The sequence below is a fragment of the Tursiops truncatus genome, chromosome 1, assembly GCF_011762595.2.
Source record: "Tursiops truncatus isolate mTurTru1 chromosome 1, mTurTru1.mat.Y, whole genome shotgun sequence".
Classification (NCBI taxonomy): domain Eukaryota; kingdom Metazoa; phylum Chordata; class Mammalia; order Artiodactyla; family Delphinidae; genus Tursiops; species Tursiops truncatus.
The window spans coordinates 101,235,781-101,259,063 of NC_047034.1; the positions used below are offsets into that span (position 1 = coordinate 101,235,781).

General features: G+C 36.6%; 1 protein-coding gene across 3 annotated transcripts in view; it reads left to right on the top strand.

Annotated features, from left to right (window-relative positions):
- The first annotated feature begins 9,768 nt into the window (after positions 1-9,768).
- Positions 9,769-23,283, top strand: part of ARHGAP29 (Rho GTPase activating protein 29) — a 64,123-nt gene continuing 50,608 nt past the window's right edge. For 2 of the 3 annotated variants that reach the window (XM_033863281.2, XM_073810829.1), the window contains exons 1-3: positions 9,769-9,914; positions 15,183-15,419; positions 17,897-17,935. In XM_033863281.2, coding sequence (XP_033719172.1) covers positions 15,215-15,419; positions 17,897-17,935 — 244 coding nt within the window. In that variant the 5' untranslated portion in view covers positions 9,769-9,914; positions 15,183-15,214. The remainder of the gene's footprint in view (positions 9,915-15,182; positions 15,420-17,896; positions 17,936-23,283) is intronic. The other variant, XM_033863294.2, reaches the window with a different exon arrangement.

Sequence of the window (23,283 nt, forward strand, 5' to 3'; positions counted from 1 at the left end):
TCCCAGCTGTAAAAGCCCTTGACCTAGGAATGTGTGCTTCTACAACCACTGCTGTTGGTCCCAGTGGTTAGTACTGCATTGAACAAAGCTCATGCCCAGAAGGTACCCTGGAAAGATTTTCATTCTTGTACCATTGGTGATGCATTCAGCATTCGCTCAGAAAATTTAGTGTGATCCCACTCTGTGTTAGACAAGGTCCTGTGGAACCTTTCAGTCTATTGGGTAGAAGTAGACAATTCCAAATAAATAGGGCCCAAGGCATAGTATCTTGGGTTACCTGAGAAAAGTATGTTGAATGTCCTATGGGAAAGTTAAAGGGATGATTTATTTTCACTGGAGGGAATGAAAAGGCTTCTTGGAAGAAGTGATGTTTTGTGTGATATTGAAGTTAATTAAGAGAATGATTTTAATAAGCACAGAAGGCAGAAGGATCCTTCGGGGCAGAATTGCTGGTTATCTCTAATACATACAAGGATATCACTGATCAGCTTCCATGATTCTGCTTTGAAGGCTATTTTGTTTGTTTTTAATTTCCCACCTCATCTCCAGTATGATGATGAGCCACAACACAGAAAGACACATTCATGTGTAAACAAACAAGGAGGTTTAAAAGGAAGGTTAGGAACACGTTTCGATATGGTGAGGATTTTTGTGGAGGGTTTGCAGTTTCTTCCTTGCCTTTATCATTACTCTGATAAGCAAAAGAGCCATTTGATGATATTGCCTCCCTAGGATAAGGGTTTTTTCTTTTTCTTAAAAAATGTTCCAGTATTTGTCACTGAGAAAGTTTTCAAATACCGTAGTCTTCCTTTCTAAGGAAGAAAATGGAAAATATTTTGAAAAATATTAAGGGAGAGAGGAAGTTGAATTTCAGGGATTATTCAAACAGAACCTTCTACAATTTTACTTTTAATTTACTTATCTGATATTCATTGAGCACTAAAAAATGATAACAGCTTTTTATACACTATGAGTGAGTTTTGACAATTGTATACACTCATGTAATGCCCGTAATCAAGATACAGAACATTTCCATTACTCCAAAAAGTAATGCTCATTTGGAACTCCCCCCACCTCCCATACTACAACCCCGTCATCAGGCAACGATTCGTGCTTTTTGTTACTAAAGATTAGGTTCATCTTTTCTAGAATTTCATGTAAAAGGAATCATACAGCATATATTCTTTTGTGCCTGACTTTCATTTGGCATAATGTTTTTGAGATTCACCCATGGGTTTTTGCTACGTCATAGATATTTATTGTTAAGTAGCATTTCATTGTAAGGCTATATCACAATTTGTTTAACCATTTATCTGTTGATGGACATTTGGGTTTTTTCCAGTTTTTGACTATAATGCTACGTACATTTGTGTACAAGTTTTTGGATGACTGTATTTTTCATTTTGGGAGGGTATATAAAAGAGTAGAATTCCTGGGTTGTATGGTAAATGTATGTTCAACTGTATAAGGAACTGCCAGGCTATTTTCCAAAGTGGTGTTTACCGTGTATAGCAGCAGTGTGTGGGAGTTTTAGTTGCTCTAAATCCTTCCTACACCAAAGTTGGTATTTCAGTCTAGCTAAAATTGAGAATTCCAGTAGATATTTAGTGATATCTCATTGTGGCTTAAATTTGTGTTTCCCTGATACTAATGATGTTGAGCACTATTTCATGTGCTTATTGCCCAGTTGTGTATCTTCTTTTTTGAAGTGTCTGTTCAGATCTTTTACTTATTAATTTATCGTGTTATTCACTCTATTATTGCGTTGTAGGAGTTCTTGATGTAATTTGAATACAAGTCCTTTGTCAGATATTTTCTCCCAGTTTGTGGGCTTAACAGTTGTCTTTCAAAAAGCAGAAGCTTTAAATTTTGATGAAGTCCAGTTTACCAGTTTTTTTTTTTTTATGGTTCTTGATTTTTGTGTCTGAGAAATTGTTCCCTGGATTTTCTCCCAAGTTTTCTTTTAGAATGGGGATCTTCAAACATATTCTTAAAGGACCAGATCATAAATATTTTAGGCTTACTGGCTACAGCACCTCAACCACTCAACTCTGCTGTTGTAGGGCAAAAACAGTTATTGACAGTACATAAACAGTTGGGCGTGGCTGTGTCCCCCCATAACTTTTTATAAAAACAAGCAGCTGCCTCCTCCAACTCCAGTATTTAAAAGACTGATAGTTTTAGGTTATATGTTTAGGTCTATGACACATGTTGAATTAATTTTAGGGCATGCTCTGAAGTAAGGATCAAGGATCATTTTTTTTCTCATATGGTTATCAAGTTATTTCAGCACCATTTATTGAAAAGACCATCTTTCCCCCTATTACTTTAGCAGCTTTTGAAAATCAACTGATTATATTTGTGGGTCTGTTTCTAGACTCTATTCTATTCTGTTGATCTATGTCTATCTCTATACCAATATCACACTGTCTTGACAACTGTAGCTCTATAGTAAATCTTAAAATCAGGCATTGTGAATCTTCCAAGTTTGTTCTTTTTTCAAAAATTTTTTGGCTGTTCACATTTTTTACATATTTATATACATTTTAGACTCAGCCTATCAATTTCCATAAAAAAGCCAGGAGGGATTTTGTTTGAGATTGCTCGAACCTATAGGTCAATTTAAGAGAGATTAAAGTCTTAACAGTATTGAGTCTTCCAATCCATGAACATGGCATACTTATTGATTTATCCAGTTCTTTAATTTCTTGCCATTAGTGTTTTGTAGTTTTAAATTTAGGATCTTGCACATGTTTTGTCTAATTTATTCCTAAAAATATCTTGTTTTTTGATGTTATTATAAATGGTATTAATTTCTAAAATGTCACTGTCCAATTGTTTGTTGCTAGTATGTAGAAGTAAAATTGATTATGGTATATTGACCTTGTAATCTGTGGCCTTGCTATATTCATTTATTAGTTGTAGTACCTTATTTATAGGTTCCTTAGGATTTTTGAGGTACACAAACGTGTCAACTTGTAATAAAGTGTTTCACTTCCTCCTTTTCAATCTGAGTGTATTTTATTTCTTGTTCTATTGTACTGGCTAAGACCTTCAGTAACAATATTGATCCTGATCTTAAGGGGAAAACATAGTATTTCATTACTGACTATGATGTTAGCTGTAGATTTTTGTAGCTGTCTCTTATCAGGTTGAAGAAATTCTTTTCTCTTCCTACTTTGGTGACTGCTTTAATCATGAAAGGTTGAAGAATTTTGTCAGATGCTTTTTCTGCATCTGTTAAGATGATCACGTGGTTTTTCTCTATTGAATATTAAACTAAGCTTGATTCTTGGGACAGACTTTCTTGGTTCTAATGTATTATTCTTTTTTATATATTGTTGGGTTTGACCTGCTAATACTGTGTTAGGAAATTTGATCTGTAGCTTTCTTGTAATATCTTTGTCAGCTTTTGGTATCAGAGTAATGTTGACCTCATAAAATGAGTTGGGAAGTTTTCCTGCCTCCTCTATTTTCTGAGAGTTTTTGTAGGACTATTTTATGTGGTTCAATAGATTTCATTAGCGAGGCCATCTGGGTCTGCAGTTTTCTTTGTGAGATATTTTAAATTATGAATCCAATTTCTTTAATACATATAAGGGTATCCAGATTTTCTATTTCTTGTGTTAGATTTGGTTATTTGTGTCTTTTAAGACATTTTTACATTTTATCTGTGTTGTTGAATTTTTTGGCAAAATTGTTTATAACATTCTTTCGTTTCCCTTTTAATATCTGTAGGGTCTGTACTGATGTTCCTTATTTCATTCATGATATTAGTAATTTGTGTTTTCTCTCTTTGTGATCAGTTCAGCAAGCTATTTATCTATTTAATTGATATTTTTAAAAAAACAACTTTTAGTTGATTTTTTCTGTTATCTGTCTTCTATATCATTGATTTCTACTCTTACCATTATTTCCTTCCTTTTACTTACTTCCTGTTCAATTTGCTCTTTGCTTTCTAGCTTCTTAAAGTGGAAGCTTAAATCATTGATTTTAGGCCCTCCTTTGTTTCTTTTTTTTTTTTTTTTTTGGTTGCATTGGGTCTTTGTTGCTGCACATGGGCTTTCTCTAGTTGCAGCGAGCGGGGGCTACTCTTTGTTGCGGTATGAGGACTTGTCATTGTGGCAGCTCCTCTTGTTGCAGAGCACAGGCTCTAGGCATGCAGGCTCAGCAGTCGTGGATCAGGGGCTTAGTTGCTCCACGGCATGTGGGATCTTCCTGGATCAGGGCTTGAACCCGTGACCCCTGCATTGGCAGGTGGAGTCTTAACCACTGCGCCACCAGGGAAGTATCCCTCCTTTCTTTTTAATAAAGCATCTAAAGCTGAATATTTCTCTAACCACTGCTTTTACTGTGTAACTTACCCATTTTGAAATATCGTGTTTTCTTTTTTATTCAGTTTAAAATATTTTCAAATTTGCCTTGTGAAAATTTAACCCATGGATTAGTTAAAAATATATTTTATAATTTCCAAATATTTGGGGATTTCCCAATTATCCTACTGTTATTTATTCCAAATTTAACTTTGTTTGGGTCAGAACATACACTGTATGATTTCAGTTCTCTTAAACTTATTGGGACTTATTGTATGGTCCTACATATGGTCTATCTTAGTGAATATTTTATGTGTATTTGAAAAGACTGTGTATTCTGTTGTTGGGTAGAATTTTCTATAAATGTATATCAGGTCAAATTGGTTGATAGTATTATTTAAAATTTCTATATCCTTACAGATTTTCTCTTATTCTTTTTTTTTCTTGTTACACATTTTTCTTTGATCCACTTTTTTAAAAATTTAATTTAATTTTTAAAACAGCAGGTTCTTACTAGTTATCTATTTTATACATATTAGTTATATATGTCAATCCCAATCTCCCAATTCATCCCTCGCCAGCTCCCCCACCCCCGCTTTCCCCCCTTGGTGTCCATGCGTTTGTTCTCTTATTTGTTCTATCAGTTAATGAAAGAGGATTGTTGAAATCTTAACTATCATTGAGATTTGTCTGTCTTTCCTCACATTTCTGTCAGGTTTTTCCTTGTATATTCTGAAGCTCTATTTTTAGGTGCATACACTTTTAAGATAATGTCTTTATGATGAATTGACTCTTTTATCATTATGAAATGGTACTCTTTATCCTTAGTAAAACGGGTTGTCTCATATAATAGAGCTACTTCTGCTTTCTTATGATTAGTATTTGCATGGCATATCTTTTTCTGTGGTTTTACTTTCAACCTATCTGTGTCTTTATATTTCAAGTCTGTTTCTTACAGGCAGTTATGTAGTTGAGTCTTAAGTTTTTATACAATTTGACAATCTCTGCTTTTTTACAGGGGTGTTTAGAGTATTTATATCTAATGTAATTATTGATATGATTGGGTTTAAGCCTATAATCTTGTTGTTTGTCTTTAATTTTTCTCATCTGTTCTTTGTTTCTTTTTTTTTTGTCCTGCCTTTTTTTTGGATTAATTTTTTAAAATTCCATTTATGTCCACTGTTGGCTTATTAACTGTACCTCTGAAGATTTTAATATACATTTTTAACTTATTATAATATACCTTCAAATAATATGATGCTATTTCACATATAATGTAAGAACCTTACTTTGATTTCTCTCCTCCCTTAATTTTTGCTATTGTGATACTTTTTGCTATCCAGCATATGTTGTAAATGCCACACACATTGTTATGACTTTTGTTTTAAATATCAGGTTTTTTTTTTAAGAAATTTACAAAATGACGCTTGTTTTGAAGATTTGTTGGGGTGAGTCTAGAATACTATTTTAGTAGGGCTGGGTTAGATGTACTACTAACACATGTCCTTCTGGGATCTCTCCTTGAGTATTCAATAGGTCTCTCTACTCTGGCTGATGAACACTCAGAGGTCTCCCAGACCTGCGAAAGCCCTGGGAATTGTTCAGCTACAGGTCCCTGGAAATTCTTTGTCTATCCTTGTGGGGATTCACCCTATACATATATAGCTTTGTATTCAGCAAGAAAATTAAAGAGTTGCCTATGCAAATTTCTGGAGCTCTTCTTCTGCCTACCTTCTTTCTATCTGGTACTCTGTCCTACAGATTCCAGCTGTCCCAGTCTCCCTGCACTATGATCCCTTTCTCCTCAACCTAGCAAGAGTACCACACTCTGTTTGGCTTCCTTCTTGCATGCCATGGTCTAGAGTGTGTCTCCAGGCAGAAAGTTGGGGTGACTGTAGGGATCACCTCATTTGTTTGTGATCCCATCTCTCCAGGATCACAGTCCTGTGCTGTTTGTAGTCTAATGTCTGAAAACAGTATAGTGGAAGGGCAAGTCTGATCTCATTTATTCCTGCACTTGATGTATTTGAAATTTTAAGACTTTTTTTTTTAAATCTGGAGATTTTCTTTTCATCGTTTTCCTTGCAATTTGTTTGTTTAAGGAACTGTTGTTTGCTCTATAAAACGACCCACAGTCTAGATTTTACTGAGTGCATCCTGTGATGTAATTTAATATATTCCCTTGTCTTCTATATTGCTTATAAAGTGGTAATTGGGTCTAGAGCAAAGTTTCTCGACCTTGACACTATTGGCCATTTGGGGATGGGTAATTCTTTCTTAGGGGTAGAGGTAGGAGGGCTCAGGCATGCTCTCTTGTGCAGGTAGGATGTTTGGCAGCATCCCTGGCTCTATTCACTAGATGTCAGTACAACTCCTTTCCAGTTGTGACAATCAAAGATGTCACCAGACATTGTAAAATGTTTTTAGAACCATATTCTGTTATGAAAAGTAGGCTACCTGAACTACAGAATCAACTTCAGGAATATGAAGATCCTTACCCGGCAAAAATAGCAATACTACCTATGTTCACACTGAATAGAACACATGAAAAAGATTTTAACAATATGCAAGTTGAGGCTTCATAGAATGACAGAAGAGCAATATCACAGAGGATGTGATTTCTGTTTTAGAAGGGAAAAATACTAGAGACAATAATAACGAAAAATGGTAAAAACACAATTTTAAGATGTTGTACTTCTACAATAGATATACAGATGGTTTTAATTTTTTTTAACCCTTTATAATTTAATTATAAACCAAGAATTTTGGAGTTGCAAAAAGGTATTGTTTCAATAGTGTACTTTTCATACTTGAAACTTACTTGTGTGACATAAAATTTCTTTAAACAAAATGCAAGTTAGGGGGAATTAATAAAACAACCCTTTTAATTTAAAAGTGAACTACCATTTTTGCTAATGTTTCCAAATATTGTATTCCTCCTTACTAAGGAAAAAGAGTAGAAAAGATGACAGATAATTAATCTATTTTTTTAAAAGCTATAAGAGGAGGACTGGGATTGAGAGACTTCTCAAAATTTTCCTCAGATAACCGTACTTATAATTTAATGGTCTAATATTCGTTGACGATTCACTCTGTGTTGGTTCTATGCAGAATAATTGGTTGTTTTGAGATGGTTTAGAGGTAGATCTGGTGGGAAGGGTCTTGAGATTAACCCAGAGCAGATCCAAGGGGCAGACTTTCCTCCCTTGAGTTCCCTGAGGGTTACCCTGCCTCTGCCTTCCATGGCCTTCAGAATCCTTTCCTCTCTCCCCCATTGGTGTCCTTCAGTTTAGTCATCAGTGGCTTCCATGGTGAGTGTCCATGGTGCATCATTCTCCTCCATTAGGATTTGAAGGAACATTTGGTTGTTAGGTGTCCCCAGCATTTTTAGTGCTTTTGATCTAGCACAGTTATGTTTAAAGTTTTTAAAAATTAAGCAAAGATAAAAGAAATTACAATAAATAGAAATTAAGATAGCTCTACTATCTGCAAAATGATAGTAGAGCCCAGGTAATCAAGGAGCCTGAGGTTCTCATATTTATCCTTTCCAAGTAACAACCTAGGGCCCTAATTGGGTTTATTTGTCCAGAATTGTTTGGGTGTGAAAGGTGTCCATCTCCCCTTTTTCTGTCCATGGGTAGTCTCCCTATTTCTCTCTCTCTCTATCATTTCTGTCTCTTTTCCTTATTCTGTCTGCATCTTATTTTCTCTTTCTCTGCCTCCATTTGTCTCTGCATCTTTCTTGGTCTTCTTTCTCTCTTCTCCACAATTGTTTCTCACCTTCTCACATCTCTCACGGCTTTTTCCTCTCCTTCCCTCCCATGTGCTCCTTTCTGTCTCTGTCACACCACCACTTCAACCTCACATACCCTTTCTCCCCATGAGGATCTTGTGCGAGACATTGTTCAACTTTAATAAGGAAAACAATTCTCTTTATTAAGGAAATGGTGATAATGGAGTAAGAAAGTAAAAAATAATTAATATACAGGTATTTAAAAATAGATATAAAGGAGTGTTTGAGATTGAGTGACTGCCTTATATTTCTTCCCCAAATCTTCCTTATGATTTAATAAGGGTTGGGATGCTCCAGCCCCCTTTTGCCCTGGGACCCCTGACCTCTCAGTTTGTTTCAGTTCAGGGCATCATCATTTTCCATGGTGAGAGTCCATGGTGCATTGTTCTTTTTATGTGTGGTTAGAAGGAGAGTTTGGTTTTGAGGTTTCCTTAGTGCCTGTGGCATGTCCTTGGTACTGTTGTGTTTGGGGTTTCAAGTGGTAAATTTGTGTAAGCTGAGTCGGACAATTCCAGTGTGGAGCTAAAATATCCAAGACGCTGAGCATTTTCATATTTATCTTTTCCAAGTAGCACCTGAAGGGCCAAATTTGCTCTGTTTCCCCAGCGTTGTTTTTAGTATAAGGGTTCAAAGATATGAGAGATGTTCCTCTTCTCTTTGCCAATGAGTGTTTTCTCCCTATCTCACTACTTCACTTGTTGGCTCTCTCATGCTCACTTCCATTTTGTCCCTGTAAGTAGGCAGTCTCTCCTTTCTCTTTTATTTCTCAATATTTTCTCTTTCTGCCTCCACCTGTCTCTGCCTTCCTTGGTTTTGCCCCTCTCTCTCCCTATGTCTGCAGCCCCGCTTTCGTCCTACTTCTCCTCACACTCTCCCGTGTCTTTTTCTGCTTTCTCCCACATGCGATAATATTTTTCTCTGCCTCCACCACTGCCGCCAGCCACCCTGCCCATGTGCCCTCTGTTTCTCCATCAGTTCTTTCTGAATGTTCCAGAACTGAGATAACTAATGACGAGGCTTGTTCTCATGAGTAGAATGATGTAGAAGCTTTCAGCCCCTGCTGCTTTCTTTAATTAGTCCATCTTTCTCAGACATATTTCTCATTCTGAGCGAGTTTGAGAGTGCAGTTGAAGTAATATAGGTCGAAATGGAAAATATGACCCTGTACAGAGGGCAGAGTAGTTGGCTGGTTTTGAGGAAGTTTATTCTTCCGGAAAGGAGCCAGGCCTGTGTTACACTTTACCTGTGTGGGGTCTTGTTTTTGTTTTCTTGAGTTGGAGAGAGAGGAACGAGGTGGTCAAAAGAAGTACCTCATAAAAAATGTAGATTGCTCATCCAAGAAATTCCGATTTGCCAGATGAAGTCATCAGGTGACCTGTTCCTAAGGTTCCTCCGCCTGTCCTGCCGCAAGCCGCACGGGGAGGCTGACACGTCCTGCAAGGCTCGGGACAGTTTGCGGGCCGAGGCGAAGCTGACAGCCTGCGCTGGGCGCGCGAGAGCCAGTGGCCGGCCCCACCTGCCGCAGGCGCCCGTCCCCGCCCCCCGGGCGCGCGGGCCAATGGGCTGGGCCCCAGGGGGCGGGCCGCGGCCGGGCGGGAGGTGCGAGGCCGTGGGCGGGGCGGCCGGGGTTGGCGTGGTAGTGGCTGTAGCTGCAGGGGCGGCGGCGGCGGCTCGGCCGGGCGTCCGCGGGCCGTGGGGGATGGGAGCGGCGAGCTCCAGCCCTCGGCGGCGGCGGCGGCGGCGGCGGCGGCGGCGGCCGTGAGTGTCGGGCGGGCATCCGCGTCCGGGACGCGGGATGGAGCGCCGCGGTGAGTGGAGGATGGCGGCGCTTGCTGCTGCTGCGGCTGCGGCGGCGGCGGCAGGGGCCTGGGGTCACCCGCGAGTTGCCGTCTGGGGTCCGGGCGGCCCAGGCGGCGGCCCGGAGTGGAGGCGACTGAGGGCTGCGCTGGGGGCCGGCGGCGGCGGGCCGGGCCGGTGTCCCCGAGACTCCTGGTCCTCCGGGAGGGGTCCGACCGGACGTGGGGCGCGGCGGGCGCGGCAGGAGCGGAGGAGCGGGGAGAGCACGAGCTGTGGCCCTGAGCAGATGATGAAGATAATAAAAGCAAACACATAGCACGTCCCACGTTCGGCGTACAGTTTTCTAAGAGCGCTACACGTTTTAACTTCACGAGAGTTCCACGATTAAGTTTTCACACGGGGGAAACCTGCCGGAACACACAGACTCGTAATTGGCATAGTGTGATTTAAAGTTGGACAGTTTTGCTCCAGAATCTGTGCTCCCTACCGCTACAGAGTCCGATCGGATCCTGTCCCACCCCCCTGCCCTGACAGCAGCCCTCAATTCATCTGGGTCTCTGTCCCGAGATATCTTAGGATTTCCGTGGTGCATTGTTCTCGTCCCTGTCTTTTGAGCTGAGGGAGGGGTGTTTCGTTCCGAGGCCTCTTGAGCCTCAATGTTTTTTCGCCAATTCCGTTGTGGGCGTGTTTGGGGCTTGACTTTTTTTTTTTTTTTTTTTTTTTTGACGGGTGAGCCCAAGTCTGAGACGTTTCAAGCTGGAGCGCTAGTGGTTCACGAGACTTGTGTCTCCATATTCATCTTTTTTGACTCTCTTCCTCAATAAAGAATTGGCCTGATACCTCTTCGGAGAGGAGGACTGTTAGTTGCTAAAGGCGGGAGCTGAGCGCCCCTTCCCCTTTCTCCAGGTGTCTCCGAGACGGTATCTCTTGTCCATCGCTATCAGTGCCTGCAGCCCTTTTTGGTTGCTCCATGTTCCCATTCTGTATTTAAATTCTGGGATGGGGAACGTGGTCTTTGGCATTGGGTAGTTTTGGAGAGCCCTGCCTGTCAGGAATGCTGGACATTCTGGAGGTGTGGGAGGTTGGGCAGCTTCATCTTCTTTAAACGTGCTGAATTCTAACTGCCCAGGAATGAAGTGTATGTGCGTTGCACGCCTTTCTTTAGAAATTAGTTATTTGCATATTATTGATAAAACTTTTTAACATGCCCCATTCTGTTTTTGTGAAACGTGCATTTAAAAAACATAATGAAAGACCTCCAGAATGAATTTTCCTGATTTTTAAAAAGCATCTCTAGGTATCAATAGATTATTACCAATCAGAAATTTGTTGAAATAGCAGATTTCAGAAATATATGGTGGTTTTTCCTGAGATAGAAATAGTAAGATAGGGAACTATTAAGTACAGATATTTGGGTTTGTTTTACTCTTCAATTAGGCAGCCATGTGCCTAAAATGAAAATACTTCTGTAAGGATACATTTGGGGAGGAGGAACATGGGGCAAGAACATTTGATTAACACAGGCTCCTGAAGTCTTGGAAAAGCCACATTCCAGGGTACCAGAAGTTAGTGTTCACATTTCTAATACACATATTACTTAGAATTTAGAATATATAGAGAAAGTAGTTTGGCACAGTGATTTTCTCTTTGCTACAAAGTTCTTTGCGAAGTGGATAAAATGCTTTTTTGTTGGTGGTGGTTTGGAGTTGGAAGAGATGCAGAGAATTAGGAGAGTTTCACAAATATTTTGCTCAACAGTCTGTTTGCACAGTTCAAACTTCACTTGGAAGCCATTTAGTAGGCTTCCATGAAGTCAGTTAAGTTTCTGGAATTGTTTCCAGTCCTATATTTCTTGCTCACAATTTACAGATATACTGTAGTGAAGTCACATTTTGTTCATTACTTACGTATGTTAACAGTCTCCCACAGTAAAGCACGCTAGTGATAATGGCTAACAGTTATTGAGTCTTCATGAAGAACCAAGCGTTGTGCTAAGTGCTTCCCATATTATTATCTCATTTAATTAAATTTCCAGTTGCAATCTGTTAGTAACTACATTTTATGTTACCACCAACTAGAGGATGTTCATTTTGGGACATGAGAAAGTAATGTGGATGATCTCGGAAAGTGTATAACCTCCAAACTTTCTCATTATCATAGTTCAATTTTGTGAAAGCTTGGATTAACTTTAAGTTAACATTTTTTTCAACTGTAATGTTTCCTTCAGTTTGAAATATGAAAAGTAGTAAAGTATATGTAATAAAAGTAGTACATTGCTCACCGTAATCTCGACTAGAGGTAGAGTATGACCCCTTTTAGTTCCTCTCTTCCCCATCGTTTTTGTTCGTTTACAGACATTCTTAGTCTTGACTAAATATATTCAAGCATTTCTGAAACACTTTTTACAACTTTGGGCTACTAATTTGACAGTTAAAATAATTTTTTTTTACTGAAATAGGTGAATTGAAGTGAATATCACAATCGAAGCTTGTGATATATGCTTTAAAATTTATAACCATCTTTTTACCAGTGACAATGACCAATTTTCTAATTTACTAAACTAAAAGCCATCAAAATTAATCAGAGTGACTTTATTAAGTAAGCTGCAAAAGTGATGAATTAAGCTAATAGTCTTCTCAATTAGTGATTTGTAAAAGAGCTGCCCAAACAAGGCACTTGAGTGTTTTGTTTGTTTTTGTTGGAGGGGAGACTTAGGACAATTTGGGGAGCACTATTATTATAGCTAAGTTCATTTTAGAAGTTATTTACACATTTAAGGATTAATGTTAGATAGGTTTGAAACTAGATTAAATGTAGAAATTGCATTTCCAGAAGTAATTTGAGATTAATAAGAATACTGAATAAAGGAATTTTAAAAGCCATTGAAGAAGTGTCAGGACACCTTATTTAATAATCAGAAGTAGAGAAACAATAATAGAAATCAACCTTTGATTTCAATTTTATGTACTCTTGCCGTTACTCAACTTCATATGCTTGGTTTTTTGGTAAGATACTATTTTAGAGACAGATTTTTAAAAACCGATTCTATTTTCCGTTCAAAACACTGCAACAATCCAAAGTTAAACATTTTTATTTCTGTAAAAATTAGTTGAAACTTTATAAACTTTTAAAGTTTATAAATTCATTATAAACTACTTATTTATTATTATTCATTATTAGTTCTGCAAATTCATCACTCATTCTGTGGACAGTTTTGAGTTGTTTATCCCTCATATGCGAAGCACTGTGCTTTAAGCAGAGAACGCTTGGTTAGCAAACATTGGTCATGATTTTGAGATTATAGTCTGGATAAGGAGACACGAATCACCTATGAGAACTTCGATAAGTGCAGTGATGAAAAGTATAAGATGGTGCAAAGCATATAACAGGAGATTCTGTTCTAGTTTGGTGGTGGTGGTGGTGGTTATGGGAGCAGGGGAGGTCCAGGAAGGTTTCTTTGAGGAAGTGATCTTTGAGCTGAGATCGGAATGAGTAAACAAAGAGGAAGGAGTAGTCCAGGCAAATGGAGCTGCATATAGACAGGACCCTGAATCCAACAGTTGGTGTTTCTCAAGTTGTAGGGACAGAACCCATTATAATTCTGAGACCAATTTGGTGGGTTGCAATCGGCTTTTTAAAAAATGAAATGGGATAGGAAAGAAAACATCTGAGTACATCACCTGGCTCCTTAGCCAGAATCTGTTTTATGTTTACGCATTCCTACACACACACCACACACAAACATAACATACTTAATGTGTATACTGGCTCCACTGTGGGTCACGGTAAACAAATACTGTTGGAAAAATGAGAAAGAGGTGTGTGTGGCAGGAGTGTTAAGTGTTGAGTAGGAATTGTGACTCCAGAGGACGTTGCAGAGGTAAGTAGGAGCCAGATTTCATGCTGAGCCTTGTAGTGCACGATAGCATCTCACTTGTCTTTTGGAAGAGTTTTGAGCAGAGAAATGACGTGATGAGATTCATGTTTTGAAAATGTACTCACTACATTTGGAATGAGACAAGAATGGATGTGGAGAGATCATTAGGAAATTAGTAACAGCAGCTAGACTACTCCTTCCTCTTTGTTTACTCATTCTGATCTCAGCTCAAACATTTGAAAAATGTTTTAATAATGCTTGAGCTAATTTAATTCCTCCAGTCATTTCCTTTTTGATTTCAAACAAAATTAGGACTTTTAATTACAGAAAGGTAAAAGGTAAGGATGAAGCAGAAACAAACTAAGATTTTCTTGAGTTCCAACTATGTGCCAGGTTTAGGCGTTTTAACATATGAAGTCTTTAAACTTTGAGTTCCCTTTTAATCTTCATATAGCCTGTAAGCAAATTGTACAGGTCACACATTTAGGAAGTATTCAGTAACGATTCAATTCTCAATCTTTCTCATAACAAATCTTGTATTATACCACCCTGAAATTACCAAAAATATTGCTCCAGTAATCATACATTTATTTGTTCAACCAATCCAGGTGTGTCAGATTAGTGGACATCTTTAGAACTTGTTTTCAGCAGAGAAATGTTCTTAATGAAAGGTGATAATCCGGAATATATGTGTGTGTGTGTGTGTATGTGTGTATGAGTTTGCATTATTGAGAACATACTGTACTTGAATTTCTTTTATGTGTTGGACACTTCTATACCATTGTCTCTTAATGCTTACAATAATCTCATGAGGTAGGTATCGTCAGGATGTTATTTCCATTTTATAAATGAGTTTACCAAAGTGAGGAGATTAACAGCTTGTCAGGTCACGCATAGTAAGTGATGGAGGGGGATTTTGAAAACAGGTCTTTCTTTTTTCAAAGCTCATATTTCACCTTTATTTTTGAAGGTGATGTCATGGAGGGAGAATATTTTCTTCCACTAATTGACATTTCAGAATAACTTTTACAGTTTAAAAAATTCTGCACCTTAGGAGTTAAGAGGAAGTTTATTAAGAGCATGGGTTTTGGTGACAAGGCAGATGTGGGTTTAAGTACCAGTTCATTTATCAGCTGAGAGCTTAAACAAATTATTTAACCTCCAAACCTCAGGTTCCTAACTTGTGAAATGAAGAGAATAGTAGCTTGCGTATCATAGAGTTGTCAAGGTTATTGGCACTTAATAAATGGAAGTTGCTTTATCAGTAATACAGGGTTTGTTGTTGTTGTTATTGTTTTAAATAGAATATTGAGGCAGGCTTTCGGCTATTTGTGAAAATCTAGTATAATGTCTCCTGATTAATGTAGTATTTGTGTTTCTCTCCTTTTCTCACCCCCTTAAGGAGTTCCGTTTTTTTGACTGTTATATGAAAGGATGATTGCTCACAAACAGAAAAAGACAAAGAAAAAACGTGTCTTGTCAACAGGCCAGCTCTCTACTGATGTTACAACTTCTGAAATGGGGCTCAAGTCCATAAATTCCAACTCCATTTTGGATCCTGATTACATCAAGGAGTTGGTGAATGATATCAGGAAGTTCTCCCATGTGTTACTATATTTGAAAGAAGCTATTCTTTCAGGTTCGTCAACTCTTTTCTCTTAGCATTCTTACTGAATAGTTTGTAAAATTTAATTGCCAGCCTAGCTACAGATAAGTGTATACACAGTAGTAGCAACAGGGTATTCTGCTTTAGTTATTCTGTTTTTTATTTTTTGCCAAATGTTTGATGTTTACAGTGTAAAGTATTTTATAATCAGATACAGTGCAATACATAGTAGAAACTTTGGTAAGTGAGGGAACAGGAATCCAAAAAAAAAAATTCATTCTTTGGTTCTTAAAAGTTGGACCCATTTGACATGGGAGATTTTTAGATAATTGGAATTTTAGCCTTCTTGTTAATGGTAACACAGTGCATTGATTGGTCTTTAATAAGCAGACTGATGTTTTTAATTTACATTGTTGACACTTCTGCCTGGATTCAGTTTTCTATATTGTTCCTAAAAGAATCTAAAATCACTGATTTGAGTGAATTTTTTCCTCAAAAATCAAACTTAATTCTGTTTTGCTATTCTCTTCCTCAATTAAGAGATAATCACAGACTTTATTCTCTGTCTAGTTAGAAATGGATAATGGAGCATGAGACTTGATTCTCCTGAAGTAAAGAGCTCTATGTATTTGTACTCCCTGACTTGATCTTAGTACTTAAGTCTTTCAACTTTCCGTGCCTCTTTTATATCTAATTTTGATGGCAATGGTAATTAATAATCATACAGTTCCTATTCTTTTGTAATAAGTAGCAGTTTAGTCCATATTCATAAAGGTATGTCTGGATGTAGAAAAATGAAGATTCCTAGTGTTACTTATATGAGACCTTCTGAGACTTCATAGACATTTATAAGATTTCCATAAATATTTTCTGTGTTTATAAATTAGATATTCATTTTCTGACATGCGTTCTGAAAAACAGAAACTGCAACCATGTCTTCTATTTGTCCTAAATGCTGCTTTTAGGAGTTTATTTCTAACCTAATTATAATTTTCAAGTTGAAATGCCCAAAATACCTGGACTTGAATTGTAGCCTCAAAATTTTAGTATTTGAATTTTCCTTAAAATGACAATCACATAAGTCATTCTTTTGACACTATATGTATGTTTTTAGAAAAGAATTTACCTACACTTCTGTTCATTTTAATAGCTTGAGTTTGAAGTCTAATTATGGATAATTAAATGGTAATAAAGTTATCTTGTTAATGTGGAAAGATATTCTAAATACATTAAGCATTATACTGGTAACAGATTCATTACTAAAATGACACATCTGCCATTTATTTAAAGAAGCATAGCTTTGTAATAAAGACTTGTTTTTAACTGAGTTACTTCTTTTAAATTTGTTTTTTAATTCACATACAGTAAAATTTACTCTTTTTGTTGTAGCTGGGTTAATTTTGAATTTGAAATTTAAAATGATGTGTTAATTAACAAATCATTTACTTCACTTTAGGGTAAAATCTGATTTTATTTAATGTATCAATAAAAATAGGTTTTCATTAATATAAATAAGATTTTTAGTTAGGATATCTGTTTGTTTTTATTTGTTTTCCATAGGAGATTTATATCATTTGAAATCCTCATCTCGCATATTTATCCCTTGTTTCACAGATTTAAAATGATGGTAATTTAAAGCAAGTTGGACCCACTCCTTATCTCCACAATATTTTTATGAGTTTTAATTTGTGAGTAAACAGTTCATAGGTTAGGAAGAAAGAGGACTGAAAGCTGATCCTAAGTGAAAAGAAAAGAGAAAATTGGTAATAAGTATAAGACAGCAAAAGGAGATTACCTTTTGAGGTAAAAGGGTGTGTGTGGAAATATATATTTTAGGAGTGTGTCTGTACTTGTCTCCGTGTTTTATTTAATTTATTTAATTTATTATTTGTTTTTAGACCTTTTATTTTATATTGGAGTATAGCCAATTAACAATGTTGTGATAGTTCCAGGTGCACAGCAATGTGACTCAAGGAAATATATTTTTTACAGAAATGTAATATTAAAAATCCGAAAGGATGTTATTCTTTTAATAAGAAAACCAGTACTTCATAATTTAAGACTTGATTATATTGCTAATAATAAAAAAGCTTGCCGTTTATGAGTGGTAAATTAATTTAAAAATGTGAAAACCATCTTTTGGGTAACCAACTCTCATTAGTAGGCAGTGGCCAGAGTATTTTCATTAATTTATCTTTGGATTGATTTTAATGCTTGGTTCTTCAGTCAGAGTTAAAAGGATTTATGTATGCCATCTCAGAATAAATCTTGGATTTAGCAAGAATTTGTTTTCTCTGTTTTTGCATCATTGTTATCAAAATCTAGAAATATATTCTTTAGTTTATTTGAATTGATAGAACCTTTTTTGTTTGTTGTTTTCCTTAAGGGAGTATGTTAAACATATAAATTAACCTCATTATAGATGGCAAGAAATGCTACATAATAATATGCTTCTTTAATTTTGCTCATGATTTTCAGCTTGAGTATCATACTATTTATTTATTTAATAGAATTATTACAACAATCACATGAGATCTTCAGGAAAACAGGTAAAAAGTTTAAATTCTGCAACTATTTAAGGTGGTGTTATTATATGTTACTGGACGTAGACATAGGCCATGCTTTTGTCTCTGGGTATTGAGAAATATCCCTGGACTTCTGCTGTTCTTTAGTACCAGCATAGTTGTAAACTGTGGCCACTGTTTTTATTTTGGAGTGAGGGATCCTTGTCAATATTTTATCAGCGGCCTTGCCCGTATTTTGTCTTTTGCCTCCTTAAAAGAAAGAAGCCAAATTTTTGGTATTGTTTGTTACTTTTCAATTCATGTCAGTTGGCTGTTAAAAAGCTAAAAGGTTAACTTTTAAGAATATAGACTGTGGGTATACTAATCACCTTTTGATGTTATCTGAATACCATTTTCTCTATGTACCTTACCTGTCATGAGGCAATGGTGTGTAAAATCACTTGACTACTGCTTCAAGTGTTAAATCATGTTGTTGAGACTAGGCTTAGGTTAATAGCTTTGTGATAGGTTTATAGCCACATTTCCCTTTCCTAAACTAGTTACAGAGATGACATATAATTGTATATGGTGCTTCACATTTTACAGAGTACTTTTACATACAAACGGTATTTAATCATGCAGTCCCCACAAAGGCAGGTACTTTTAGACCTGTTTCACAGATGAGTTGTATGTATAATTTAGATTATGTGATTTCATCAACCTCTTATTGCTGATAAATAGTGGTTTCATTTGGAACCCAGAGGTCATGAATGCAGAATGGTGTGTTCTTTTCTTGCTATCTCAGCTGCTTCACGTGGCAGGTACTATAAAAACACTGCTCAGTTTCCATTATTTCATTAACCAATTCTGTTTTCCGTGGGGTTTATCTCTACCTGCACTATCCAATATGGTAGCCTCTAGACATATGGCTATTTAAATTTAATTAAAATTTAAAATGCAGCTCAGTTGCAGTACCACGTTTCAAGTGCTTATTTGCCACCTCTGGTTAGTGGCTACCATTTTGGATGGTGAAGTTATAAAAATTACCATCATTAACAGAGATTTCTATCAGACAGTGATGGTATAGACATTTGGCATTTATCAATCTCAAGAATATTGAGATGAATTTTTGAGCTATAAGTATTTTTGATTTGTATAGCATGAAAAGGAAACCTAGAAAAAGTTGTTATTGGAGCAAATTAAAGAAAATTTTACCTAGAAATAGGAATTCTTGGAATCTCCCTCAAATTGCCTTTGGAATGTTAGCTTTCATGCCATTCTTTGATTTGAACTAGCAGATCACTTTCCAAGCATTTTATACAAGTTGGTGAGATTGGTAGTAAGGAATGGCAGAAAGAGCTCAGGAAAGAGAATCACACAATCTAGGTTCTAGGCCTAGTTCTGCTATCAACTAGTTTTGGAATATGGCTTAAGTCATTTAATAATTTGTTAAGAATGAGGCACTTACACCAGATGCTATTGATTTTATAATTCTGTGATCCAAAAATTGATTAGAGTTGGAAATTCTACGTTCGGAATATTGACAATTCAAGGCTGAAGAAAACAGCTAAGTATTTGTTTTCAAACTATGTAATGCATTTTAGAGGACATTCGCCTCCCACCAGTCTGTAGGATTTTTTTTTTTTTTTTTTTATTCGGCACGCGGGCCTCTCACCGCTGTGGCCTCTCCCGCCGTGGAGCACAGGCTCCAGACGCGCAGGCCCAGCGGCCATAGCCCACGGGCCCAGCCGCTCCATGGCACGTGGGATCTTCCCGGACCGGGGCACGAACACACGTCCCCTGCATCGGCAGGCGGACCCTCAACTACTGCGCCACCAGGGAAGCCCTGTAGGATTTTTTAATGTGAGTTTTATGATAAGTTTCTTAAGTGTGGGTTTATGAAATTTTCCCAAGTGAGAATGTGAAGCTCGTATTGCAGTAGGTGTTGATGAACTGATTAGAGAAAATTAGTGTCTGCCAAAGAACTCTTTGCCCCCAACAGAGTTAAGATATGTATGCACTGTCTCTACTGTTTTTTTTTTTTCTTTTAATTAATTAATTATTTTGGCTGCATTGGGTCTTCGTTGCTGCACACCGGCTTTCTCTAGTTGGGGCGAGTGGGGGCTGCTCCTCATTGCGGTGCGTGAGCTTCTCATTGCAGTGGCTTCTCTTGTTGCAGAGCACAGGCTCTAGGTGCGCGGGCTTCAGTAGTTGTGGCTCGTGGGCTCTAGAGCACAGGCTCAGTAGTTGTGGCACACCAGCTTAGTTGCTCCGTGGCATGTGGGATCTTCCCGGACCAGGGCCCGAACCTGTGCCCCCAGGCAGATTCTTAACCACTGTGCCACCAAGGAATTCCTCTACTGTTTTTATTTACAAAAAGTGGAGAGCTTAATGAGGGAGATCAGAGGACTATGAACATGCTTACTTAGATAGGGTAAGTGATAGTTTGTTTTTTTTTTTGTTTTTTTTTTTTTAGTGATAGTTTGTTGATTCTCTGTCTACTTATTTCCAGGAGGAGGTTACCCTGTAGTCTTATATAAGTAGCAGATGTGGAATTTGAAGTTTTAGATCTCCATCTTGTGTCATTAAGGTGCATTATGAATAATTACAGGGCAAAATTTTCATCTTATGTTAAAATGCTGAAGGCACGCAATTATGCATATGTCCTTTGTATTTAAATATAACACTGCAGATTAATGTATGTGCAGTCTAAGTACCAGTTCAGGTTTATGGTTGCCCCTCTGAGGAATAATGTGTTCTGAATTCCAAAGAACACATTCATAAATGTTCTTCTAGTTTATACAGTAATCTTAAACTCTCTTTGTGACATACCTTCCCATTCCCAGGTGGAACACCGTGCGTGGAAGTTCAAAATCTGGGAATTTGAAAAGTGCAAGGCTTTTAATTCAGCTAGAAAGAGTAGTGCAAATTGCTTAATTTGTCTGGTACTCAATGCTTGGCAGTGTCCATTGCCGTTATAACATATATTTGAAGAAAAATTGGCAGTTAGTCTAATACTTCTTGTAGCTTTTTGATTATGTAACACTATTTTTTAAATGGATTTTAATAAAAGTTTACTGTTGTGACAGTGGTGGCTTGTTTTTCTGTTTTGTTTTTTAAATAGGCTAGAAAGGAAGATTAAACTTTATCATCAGTTTTAGATAAACTAGTTCTCTCATTATTAAAAATGATTTCTAATTTGAGTGTATCACTTTTAATTTGTAAAAATGTAACTGATCTCTTAAGTGATAGCTTTTGATGAATTCTGGGTCCTAAATTTGACAGAACTATAGTCAGTAGTGGTATATTAACTTTCTAAAGCAAATTCTATTGAAAGAAGGAATTATGTAAAAATTTTAATGGCATTAAATATTATGTTCTGTTGTGAGAGGGAAGTTCTGTATAAATTTTCAAAGTCTTAATTGAAATCCTGTCTTGTGGATTACCCCAGTTTTTTTCCAGAGTAAATGAATATACAGGAGGATGTGTAAATTTATTTAGGCAAATTCCAGTGAGTATTAATTTTACCATTGTTGACTATTACTTAACTTTCACCCTCTATAGTGTGCAAGATACTTTGTGAAATATTGGAAACATTAAGTTGCTAGTCTCAGATATGTCCTCCTGCTATGTTTTTTTAGAAGTAAACCTCTCTAGAAGTGATTTCCAATGGTTACCGTTTAGGAAAAGCTAATATGAATGTTAGTAGTTTATGGCTTAGTGCCTAGAAGGTACAAAATGAATCCTTGAGGAATGAAGTATGAAATCCAGGTAGCTCATTTATTACACATGTGCCAGCTCTTAGGAGATAGCTTTCCTCTTCTGCACTTACCTAGAATGGCTTACATAATGTTACCATTTACAGTAGTTAACTGGTATATTTGATTGGAAGTTAAAGCCTGTTAAATCACAGATTGCAGAGTATACCTGTCATTAAGCTATAACTTCTTTAACCATGTTAAAGTTCTAGAGCCAGAACCCTGAGGTGGAATCCTCATTCTGCCACTGTTTGTATATAGCCCTGGGCCAATTACTTATATTCTCTGCCTCAGTTTCACGTCTGCTAAAAGGAGATAATAGTACCTACATTATTGAGTTGTGAAAATTAAATAAGTTCATAATTCATTTATATAAAGCTCATAGAATAAGTGTTTTAAAATGTCAGCTATTATTATTTTTACAATCCCCAAGTGGCTGGATAACGAAAGCTGCACTTTAGGCTTCATTTTATCCTGTAAATTCAGGAGTCATTACAGAAAAAAAGAAGTGAGTTTCCTAGTGATAAGTTCTGAAACTTTTTCCTTCCTTCTTGTTTTCATTGCTTTCCCAGAGGGGTTAAGCTGAATTAACAAGACTGATTTTAAAAATTATTGTCAGTTTTTTTAAAATCAAGGAAAAACACCGTAGTTTTTTCATTTATTTACATAAGCATTTCCATGAAGTGTTTGCAATGTAAACACTGTGGTATTGTGTTAATGCATGAGAACCAAAAAGTGGAACTGGCTAATCTGTTCTCACTTGATAAGCTGAATGAAGCAGAAAATAAATGGCACAAATGAATGAAACAATAAATTAAAATTCAGATTACCATATAGGGATGGTAGATAAACAAGCAAACATTGGGATACAGGAGTTTTACTTTTCTATATAGCTGGTGTTAAGACTGGTTGAACATTATAATATTTGCATATATAATACCTTTGTGGTATAAATTGAATTATTACATTTACAACGTGACTACTATAAAACTTAAAAATTACCTGGTAATTATATGACTAAATTAAGTACTATAACTTGATAGGTATAGAAATATTTTTGTAAAATATACTCTTAATTATGATTTTATTTCTAAGTAATTTACTAATTTAGACTTTACATATAAAATTAAATTGAAATTTAACTTTAATGTCTCTTTTTCATTAGCCAAAATATTGTGGGACCATACTGTAATTTGTTACTGAGTGTAATTCTGTGTGAGACAACTCTGTTTTCAAAGGTATTTAGTTTGAATGGTTTACAGATTTAATAGTAATAATAGCTTACATATATTAAGACTGTAAAGCAGTTTCATTTCTGTTAATTTATTTGATATTCACAACAACTGTTTTACTGATGATGAATCTGAGGTCAGAGAAACTGAGAGTTTTGTTTATGGTCATTTCAAGCAAGTGGCAGATCAAACATTGGAATTCAAGTTTCTTGCTTTAAATCTATTGTTTTCTACCACACCAATCAGCTACTTACCTTTCTTCTGTATTAGGGAAGAAAAATTACTCTCTCTTTTGCTTTGTTCATTGCTGCTGCTGTTGATGTGGGGATATTTAGTGTTGGTGAAGGAGCTGCCTAAATTTAAAGCTTTCTGAAAAAAAAAGTTCATGAGGCTTTTGCTTCAT